The sequence below is a fragment of the Castor canadensis genome, chromosome 1 (assembly GCF_047511655.1).
Source record: "Castor canadensis chromosome 1, mCasCan1.hap1v2, whole genome shotgun sequence".
Classification (NCBI taxonomy): Eukaryota; Metazoa; Chordata; class Mammalia; order Rodentia; family Castoridae; genus Castor; species Castor canadensis.
Genome location: NC_133386.1, coordinates 198,088,886 through 198,099,217, shown reverse-complemented (window position 1 = coordinate 198,099,217; position 10,332 = coordinate 198,088,886). Strand labels below are relative to the sequence as shown.

Sequence of the window (10,332 nt, the reverse complement as noted above, 5' to 3'; positions counted from 1 at the left end):
CATACCCTATCTAGAACCTATTTAATTATCCTTTACCACCCTTCCAAATGTGGAGGTGGTAGATGTTGGCGGGGTAATCAAAAACTCCCCATCTATTTACAACACCCAATTTCGGTCTCCCAAATAGTTAGGATTACAGGTGTGAGCCACTGAGCCTAGTGCTGTGGACCTGTTCTGGCTGTGCACCTACCCCTGTGTCCTTCCTTAATTCTCTTTCTTCAAACCACTTGTACTGGGCTTGTGGTCAAGACTAGATTCTGAAGTCTTGCCTCATTTCCGTGTAGCTCCCTGACCTATCAGTATTAGCACCATTGCAAATGAAATGTTTTATTCTCCGTTGAGAGAGGGCTTTGCAGAGCACCAAACATCTTGGGTTAGCACTCCTGGAGGAGAATCCCCCAGTGAGCGATGAGCATTTACACCGCTGGAGCCAGGCCAATCCTATTGTTCTCCCGATCAAACACCGTGAAGTACAGACGCAGGAAAACGTCTCCCAGAACCCAGATCTCAGGGTCATCCATACCTTGTTCAAAGTTGCTCTGGCAGGTCTGTGAATAACTCTGGAGAAGACAGACACAAGGGGCAGTCAACCTGAGCCCCTGCCTGTCACCCCCTTCAATATCCAGTCCTGGCAGCTCTCAGCTTTGTGTCCTTTCTTTCATAGGAGCCAAGGGGCTGTCTTTGGCTGCTTGCAGAAGAGGGTCACGCAGTTAAAACTACACATAGCTCCCCTCACACTCTATTTCTTTCCTCCAACCCTTGTTTGGGCCACTCCCTCTGCAAAACGTGCCTTTCCTTCTTCTCCTCCTCCCTCTCACTTTGCGTGGAGCTCTTGAAAACCCCGCTGGGCAGCCTCACCACCTACTCCACCAGCTCGTTTTTTTCTCAGCCACCACAGCTGGGCTGGGTTATTCTTCTTGGTGTCCCTCATCACTCTGGGCTGCCCTGGTCTGTGGACTCATCTAATCTAGCTGCCTCCCCACACAACTCCCTGGGTGTCACTTGCATGAAGCTGTCTAGACCTGCTCCCAACCCAAGCCACCTTCCTCCTGCCTCCATGAGCCTGGGAAGTAGAGTGGTTTCCATTCTCTTCTGCACAGTCTTCTTCTAGTTCATTCAGCCTGGCCTGGACTTCTGGGAAACTGTCATGGCATGTGCCTCACCTATGTGTCGGGTGCTGTGTGGTTCCTGTGACTCTCTGCTCATGTCATATCCCAGTCACCCTACAGAAGAAGAGGCAGTCACCCTATTTTACAGAGGAGGGGACTGAAGCTTAGAAAGGCATGGTGTGGCCTAGGACCAGGGTGATTATATAGTTTATCATCTAAGCCAGGACAGTTTTGAGGTGGAAGCAAGCACTGTCAATAACTATGATAGGCATTCGCTGGTAAATGGATGGAACTGGAGAACATCATTCTGAGTGAGGTTAGCCTGGCCCAAAAGACCAAAAATCGTATGTTCTCCCTCATATGTGGACGTTAGATCAAGGGCAAACACAACAAGGGGATTGGACTTTGAGCACATGATAAAAGCGAGAGCACACAAGGGAGGGGTGAGGATAGGTAAGACACCTAAAAAACTAGCTAGCATTTGTTGCCCTTAACGCAGAGAAACTAAAGCAGATACCTTAAAGCAACTGAGGCCAATAGGAAAAGGGGACAAGGAACTAGAGAAAAGGTTAGATCAAAAAGAATTAACCTAGAAGGTAACACCCACGCACAGGAAATCAATGTGAGTCAATGCCCTGTATAGCTATCCTTATCTCAACCAGCAAAAACCCTTGTTCCTTCCTATTATTGCTTATACTCTCTCTATAACAAAATTAGAAATAAGGGCAAAATAGTTTCTGCTGGGTATTGGGGCGGGGGAGAGGGAGGGGGCGGAGTGGGTGGTAAGGGAGGGGGTGGGGGCAGGGGGGAGAAATGAACCAAGCCTTGTATGCACATATGAATAATAAAAGAAAAACGAAAAAAAAAAACTATGATAGGGCTGTTCCCAGTCGGCCCTGCTGGTCAGTATTCCTTTGGCCTGTTAACTTTCTGTGTTTATCCTTCAGCGTGTCTTGACTGAACTAAAGCTTCTTGGAGACAGAGGCACTTAGTGTCCCCTCCTTGTTCCTAGCATGAGGTGATCCCTCAGTATTTATTGGAGGATGACAGAGTCTCTGGACTGGAGGTATGACTCAAGTGGTAGAGTGCCTGCCTAGCAAGCACAAAGCCCTGAGTTCAAACCCCAGTACCACCAGAAGAAGATGCTTGTTCTGTGGACAATGCAGGCCCTGTAGGTAGACTCAGCAGCATCTGTAGTGGTGCAGTTTGACCACCAGGGGGCTCTTCCTCCCAGCTGCAGTCCAAGGATTCCTGCAGATCCTAGGATGTGAGGACCAGCTCCAGGGATGGGGCCTCTTACCTTCTGGATATAGGCACTGGCCGGCACCGGGTAGTTGATGCCATTGATGGCAAAGACAATGTCAGGCAGGGTGTTGATGGCACTACAGTCGAGGACATACTGTTAGAGAGAGAGGGAGACAGAGAGAAAGCGAGTTGGACTAGTAGGTGCCTGTGTGTGTGGACAGCCCAGAGTGATTGAACCTTTACCTCGCCACTTTTGGAGGGCTTGGCATTGATGATCTTCTGGATGTTGAGGACAGAGATAGGTGGGCCAGTCAGCAAAGAGGTCCCAGTGTCAATAATTCCTTGGCAGCCGCCATCACAAGCAATAACCTCCCCCTTCATGGAGATGCTAAGAGGCAGGGGGCAAAGCAGACACCAGGATCACTGTACAGCATCTCCATCCCCCACTGTCTCCGGAACAGCCCTTCAGTCAAGCTCCCCCCGTGTTTTCCCCTTCTCTGACTTCCTTTCAGTTCTTTATATATTCGTTTATTTATTTATTTAGAGCCTGGGTCTCTAAGTGATTCTCCTGCCTTAGCCTACTAAGCAGCTGGGACTACAGGTGCCTGCTGCCATGCCCAGCTTTCCTTTCAGGTTTTGAATGCACCAAGCACTTTCTTGCCACAGGACTTTTGCACATGCTGGTCTCTCTTCCTAGAACTGCCAGCACTCTTTGTCTGGCTACTTTCTCCTCACCCTCCAGGTTCTAGCATGTCACTTTTTCAGAGATGCTTACCTGCAGACTAGATCAGGTTCCTCTTTTTGTCACTTCCATCATTTCCTTACTCATTTTTAACAGGTCCAGGGTGGTGACTCATTATTTGTGTGAGTCAGTAGCTCATGCGTATCTGTCTTACTAGATGGTGAGGTAGCTAAGTTCTTCCCCCAAGTGCCTATGTGCAGGGGATGCCCAGCATGTTGTTGAGTGAGTAAATGAAAGTATGAGGGACCACCAGAGTCCTGGATGTTGTGTCTGACCAATTCTGAGGCCCACAGAGTGAAGGTGGCAGCTCCCACGGGCAGCAGAGGCTCAAGGCGTCAGGAAGGACGTGGCGGGCTGCACTGGTAGCCACTATCCCTGGCAGCCCCAGCTCATATACTTCCCCTTCCCGTCCAGCAGTGCCAGGAAGACCAGGGGTCATGAAGCTCCGAGGATTTTAAGCTCTCATCTGTCGCATCACAGAGTCTAGTCAGCTCCTGCCCCGTGTCCCCAGACATTCCCAAGTCACAGGTTCCTGGTTCTCTGTCCCGGTCCTTTGCCCCTCTGTGTGGCTGGGCTGGGCTGGGGTCGGGAGTGTCCTTGCATATGCATTGCTTTCTAATCTGGAGACTGGAGCAGATCTGTCTCTGCTGCTGCCTGCCTCCCTGAGGTGACAGTCCTGGTGTGCCCGGGACTTCACCTGTCTTCAAACTGAAAGTCCCAGGTCCTAGGAATCCCCTTTAATCCTGGGCAAACCAGGACGATGGTCACTCATGACTCTGCTCAGCCTGGTGAATCTCTCCGCAGTCCCCTTCTTGCCCCGCCTTAGGGTCCTTGCTCACCCCACCACACATTGCAGGCCTCCCCACCCTGCACAGGCCTCTTCCAGAGAGTTCTATTTCCCCAGACCTGTAAGTCCCCTGCCCTTGTCTCAGTGCTCAAAACTCAGGTCTGATCCATCTTCTCTGGCCAAGACCCTGCTCAGGAGGCCAGAGGGGTCGGAATCACATCGCTGGAAGGCTTGTGTGTCTGTGTGACTGTATGTGCCACCACGTGTGCACGTGGGTGCAGTCATGTGTGTGCACAGACCTGTGACTATGTACATGTGCACATGGGGTGGGGGGCACACGACCTGGGCAGGAATCAGGCAGGTGCTTACCTGTCTATGTCTATCTGCCAGTAGATGGGCTTGGACACGGGCACCCAGTGAAGGTCTCCGCTGTAGTAGGAGGGGTCCGTCCCGCCTAGCAACAGCACGCTGCACTTCTCGTCCTTGCTGGAGGGAGGAGGAAGAGGAAGAGAAAGGTTCACTGCCAACTGACACTCGTGGGCCCATGTTCTGATGCTCAGGGCATGCCTGGCACTGCCTAGGGGTTGTTTATTGTGCTTCACTTCTACACACGCATGTGTGCACACACAGCCAGGCAGGTCCTACATGACCTCCACTTTAATGCACAGGGAAGTTGAGGCACAGAGGATGTTATGAGGCTCATGAGTGGCAAAGTTGAGGTCTGGACATGGATAGTCTGCTACAGAGCTGGGCCCTTCTGCACAGCATGGAGTCCTCCAGCAATCTGGGAGAGGCTGTGCCCAGAGGAGTCTGACCTCCCCTTGTCTACCATGTCATTTTCCAGAAAAACTGAGGCTCAAGGGAGACTCAGGATGATCTGTGCTGTCCACCGTCCAATGTCTAGAAGGGCCCCACGCCTCTGCCGTCACTGTCCTGAATTTCTCAAATAAGTGTTTTACCCTATTATTTTACAAATTATGCAAATGACTCAGTGGGTCCTCAGCCCTGCCCACCCTGTCCTTCCACAGCTAACTCATATCCGATCTTCCACATCTAATCGTGTGGCCTCTTTCTCCAACACACAGCCCTACTCTTCTTCCTTCCACCACGTGGCTACCTCTCTCTCCTAAGAAGGCGCCTGCAGCCTCTTCCCTGGCCTCCCTGCCTCCCCTGCATTCAGTCATTCTCCAGTGGGCACCCGGGTGAGCTTTCAGAAATGCAGATTGGTCATCCGCATGGATGAAAACCCATTAAAGTTGTTAAAAGAGGGAGGTGCAGTGGGGATAACAAAGAGCAGTAGAGGGGGTGAATTTGATCAAAGTACATTTATATGCATGTATGGAATTAGCATATGCTAATAAAATGTACGATTAGTATATGCTAATAAAATGCAGATTGGATGCTAGCTACTTTGATCATTATACCATGTATACATGAATCAAAACATCACCATTGTACCTCATAAATTATGTCAATTAAAACTAAACTGAAAAAAGGTGAAACAAAACATGAATTAGATCTTGTGTCTTCCCTGCTTAGCCCCTCCCAGAGGCTCCCGCTCTTGCTTAGAACCAACCCAGTCCTTTGTCCTTGGCTCCTTTGTGTTCCTCTGTCCCTGAAGGCTGGCTCATTCCCATCACGGGGTCTCAGCTCAGACAGCCCCTGGCCCCCTCCTTCCTGTCCATTCTGTCAGCCTGATGTATTGCTTTCACAGAACCAGTTACTGCCCCAAGTTTCTTTTTTCCTGTGTTTACGTCTTTCTTGTCTTCCTTCCCTACCTCTTGCCTGTCTCCTTGTGTGAAGAGAGCAGCATAATAAATACTTCTTTTGATTGAGTGCAAGTGTGCCTGAGGCTCAGAGAGGCTGAATAACTTGCCTAAGGTTTTGCTATAGAGTTGAGATTTTTAGGGGCTCAGGTTCCCTCAGATCCCACAGCCTCAACCACCACACTCTCCTGCCTCCTATGTGGACCTGTGGAATCAACCATTGTCTTTGGTAGGGAAAACACAATCTGGCAGCAGGGGCCCCTCATGTCTGTGGTTTTCCTCATCTTCATCCTCCACAAGACTCTTAAACTCATCAGGGGACTTCAGATTTTCTTTACTGTCCCAGTGGCTAGAGTCTTGATGGACTGATCACCACCATGGGGCAGAGTCCTCAGGGCTGAGTTTGAGTTTTGTCTCTACTAGTATCAGGCCTGCCTTCTTGGGCAAAGCTGATCTCTGAGCCTCAGTTTCCTCATTTGTTCTGTGAAGGGATTGGACCATAGGGGTCAAAAACTCTTTCTGTAAAGTGCCAGGCTATCAGTACTTGAGATTTGCATGTTGCACAATCTCAATTGCGCAGCTCACTGCTACCATTGTAGTGTAAGGACAGTCATGGGCAACACATAAATGAATGAATAGGGTTGTGTTCCAATAAAACTTTATTTACAAAAACAGATGGTGGGCCAGAATTGGTCCCCAGGCCATAGTTTGCTGATTCCTGAACTAGACTCCCTCTAAGGAAACTTCTGGGCCAGAGAGTCTACATTTTTCTATGCAGCTGGCAGCATCGTACAGTCAGCTCAGAGGAAGGGCTTGTTTAGCACCAGACTCACCTGCTCAAGTAGAAGGCAAAGAGGCGCTGAGAAAGGAGGCCTTGCTCCCACAGGCTGTCAAAGACGGGCGTGGCTCCTTGAAGGCTAAGGCTGGGATAGCTCAGTCCCAGGATGCCATCAAAGACTGCGTATTCCATGAACTGGCCTGGCTCCTCCAGGCTCAGGCCGAATGCCTGGGCTACGTCCGTCAGGCCCCCGATCTGTGGGAGAGGAGGAGATCCCCACATAAGGGTCTGGAAGCAGGCTGAGGTAGGGTGAAAGAGGGTGGGTAGATGGGCCTGCCCCACACAGGGGAACTGAGGCCTGGCTGTGCCCCAGGGCACTCAGATGCTTATCTCAGCAGGGGCAGGAGCCTGGCTTCTGTGGGGGAGGGGGAGAGGTTGCAGGTTTCCCCCCACACCTGGACCTCTGGTGTCACCTGGCTTTAGTTAAATGGGTCTAATCCTCTTTTCCCACTGGGAGACTGAGGTTCCAAGGGTGACCGGGTGCAGTGCAGCATCATCTGCTTCAGGATGTCACCCAAGGTGGTCTTTTCCATATCCTCCCCAGAGAGACAAGAGCTGGTTATACCAGGCAGCCAGCCACCAGGGCTCCTGGGAAAAGCCTGCTGGGGATACACTGCGTGTTCGTGTCCCTAAGGACTTTGGTGTAGGCACTTCTCAGGTTCCATTGGATTTTCAAAGGCCTCCAACACCCACCCTCTCCACCCCCGTCAAGAACCCATTTATCAGGCAGGACTCTCCCAAAACTGTCCTGTTCTCCTCACCTGGCAGCCCAGAGCCCTCAGTTGCCCCCAGAGGGCACAGACCAGGTCTGCTTTCTCCCCAAAACACCCTGCACCTGCCTGAGTGTCCTGATTCACACCCAACTCTGCATCTTACCAGCTGTGTGCAAGGCACTGGCTCTCTCTATTCCCTAATGGGTGAGGTGGAGTATCACCTGTCACATGGGGTTACTGAGAGACTGACAAGAGCTAGGATAATGAAAGTGCCCAGGGCAGAGCCTGGCACAGCATGGAATGTGAAAGGGGGATATTTTGACCCACCTCTCCCTCTCCCCCTCTCCCCTGTTCCCCCTCTCTCCCTCTCTCCCTCTCTCCTTTTCCCTCCTTCTGGCAGAACCAGCCCTGTGCTTTCTGTGAGGAAGGAGCTGCAAGTCTGCTCCCCCAGCACCTGCAGATGGCAGATCCCACCCTCTGGGCCAGCCCAGGGGTGCCCCAGGACACAGCCCCCCACTCTGGGAGAAAAACAGGCACTCCCAGCTGACCCCACTTCTGGTCCCGCAAATGTCCAGGGCCAGCTCAGCTTCAGCCTCTGGTTTCCACGTTACCTTAACGGTGTCATAGGCAAGGAATCCCAACATCTTTCCTGTGCCATAAGTGAGGTTAATGGGCCGGCCTGATATCACAAAGGTGGAGGACAGCAAAGGGTTGAAGACCTTGTGTTTAGCTGCAGGACACAGGTAGTAAGTATCTGGCAGGCCTGCTTGGACCAAGGAGGGCACTGGAGGGCATCAGGTGTGGGTAGGGCAGGTGGCACTCACAGCAGGCCCGGCTGGAGCAGTAGATGCTTGGTACCCAAAAGTCAGCAGAGCCCGTGTCCAGGATGACCTTGAACTCCTGAGGGGGTGTTCCAATGCTGATGATGCCTATGTAGACCAGCTGCCGTGGAAGGGCATGGTTAGTGCCAGCCTGGTTGTCCTGCCCGTCCCCTGATTGCTAGGGTGTCTGTCTTTCCTGGGGTGTCCCCGGTTTCCTGAGACTATTCTCAAACTGCCCCACTGCTCAGGCTCAGCCTCTGCTCAAGTTAGGGCTTTCCCAAATCCTAGGGAGACTAGGATGCTCCCTAGTTTCTTCTTAGCTCTCAAATCGTTTCCACCCTTCAAAGCCCAGCCTGAATGCCTCCTCCAGGTAACCCTCCTGGGTCACCTCAGGGCCCTGTGCTCTTTCCTTTTTCTCAAGTCAAGGCTTGTAATATCAATACTGCACAGTGGCTCCTTTCTTGGTATTTGTTTATTCTTTGCCCATTTCTCTGGCTGGACTATGAATTCTGGAGGAAGACATGGTCAGCAGTAACTGTAAAATGATGGTATTTGGTATGGCATCCCACCCATCACAGGGCTCACTAATGTGTTATTGGTGAGAGAATCTTGGGGCTGAAGAGGGTGGAATCTCTATCTTGGGTCTCAAACTTGACTTGCAGTTGGCATTGCTGTCATTTGATTAGACATGGCCTACCTTCAGCGTAGCTCAGTGATTTGCCTCATTCAGAAAGAACAAAGAACCATGGATATGGCTCCTAGTTACCCAAAGACATTGTTGACACAGAACGGGATGCTTACCTGGCACCTGGTCCATCCCTAGGCCCAATCACCACAGCCCCACAGATGGGCTAGAACCACCTTCTCCTCCTCAGGTGGGTCCCTGCTCCGCACCATTTCTGCATGCAGGAGCCCCATCCTAACATGGGGCTCACATCCCTCAGAGAAACCCCATGTCTGGTGGGAGCCCTGGGGGGAGGGGTGGCGCTGTGGAGCTCCATGCTCCACCACACTCACGTCAAGGTAGTTCCTCATGGGTTCATAAGATACACCTGGGGCCAGATATCCATCAAGAAACCTGTGGATCAGCCTGTAAGGATACTTCTCCAGGTAATCTTCCAGAAGATTGTTTTCCCGAAGGTTTTCTCGCATGGATTTTATCTTCATCAGAGGGATTCTTTAAAGGAGGATTAGGAAGGAGAACAAACAAGTGACAGCAGTTGGCTGCCCCATGCTACAGCACGACAGCCACTCCTTACATTGTAATTCATTGTGCTGTGCAATTTCCAAGTGTTCTTATGAGTGCGATCTTATTATAGGACAGACATCTCAACACAAAGAAAAGACCAGAACAGTGGACCTGAGTTCTGTTCTGAGCCTCAGTTTCCCTATCTGTAAGAAAGATGGGATGGTGATACCTCTCTCACAGAATGCTGATGACGTTAAGTGGGATGGTAAATTCGATGCACCTGCCATCTAGTAGGCTTGGACAATGACAGTCATTATTGAGGCAACCAAATTGCATCTGTCCCAAAGCAGCCCTGGGAGGGAGGGAGAGTGGCGACCAATAGCCTTTTTTTATGGGGAGGAATCTGGAATGCAGGGTGCATTGGCTGTGGTCATGTTGCTTGTTAGTGGCCATGCTGAGCCTAAAAGTAGCCCTTTTCATCTATCTAGGGTTCAATCAGAAGAGAGTGGTGAGAGGAAGCCAGGAAATGAGGTGGTAAGCAGTTAGGGAAATGAAGAGGGTAGAGAAATAAGGAAAAGTCGAATCAGAGAGAAACAGAGTTCTGCATACAGAGACACCCAAATAGTGGAGAGAAAAAGAAGAAAAGTGCAAAGACACAGAAGCAGAGAGAGAGAGAGAGAGAGAGAGAGAGAGAGAGAGAGGGAAATGACTGTGGAAGAAATACAGTCCCTAGATGGGACCACCCCTACAACTGCACAGGTTGTGCGCTGAACAGTTCTGGGGAGCACCATCCACATCACCTATGCTGTGACTTGTGCCCCTGGAGCTGTGCCCAGTATCTCTGGGCCCCCCAGTGCATGTGGCAAGCGACCTGTCGATCAATGGAGACCTGAAGCTTATAAAAGCCAGGAAAGATTATATTTTCTTTTCTCACCCCTGAATGGGCAGAAGAATAGCAGGGCCAGAGCATATGAGGGTGAGGAAGAGCTGATACCACTTGTGCCATACTTACATGACCAAGCACTCTGAGAAGGCCACCAGCCCCAGGATCCCAAACCACTTCATGCTTCCTTCCTGGGCTTAAACCCCCCAGGAAAGAGTGTATTCTGGGCATGCAGTGGT

The 10,332-nt window shown here is 51.0% G+C and overlaps 1 protein-coding gene across 1 annotated transcript; it reads right to left on the bottom strand.

Annotated features, from left to right (window-relative positions):
* Positions 1 to 341: 341 nt before the first annotated feature.
* On the bottom strand, positions 342 to 9,192 carry LOC109686117 (pepsin F-like). The gene is made up of 8 exons (XM_020163302.2): positions 9,039 to 9,192; positions 8,025 to 8,142; positions 7,812 to 7,930; positions 6,483 to 6,682; positions 4,253 to 4,369; positions 2,598 to 2,742; positions 2,410 to 2,508; positions 342 to 560 (listed from the first exon to the last, which is right to left on the bottom strand). Exons 1-8 carry the CDS (start codon positions 9,186 to 9,188, stop codon positions 417 to 419), a joined length of 1,092 nt encoding a protein of 363 aa, XP_020018891.2. The 5' UTR covers positions 9,189 to 9,192; the 3' UTR covers positions 342 to 416.
* Between the last annotated feature and the right edge of the window lie 1,140 nt (positions 9,193 to 10,332).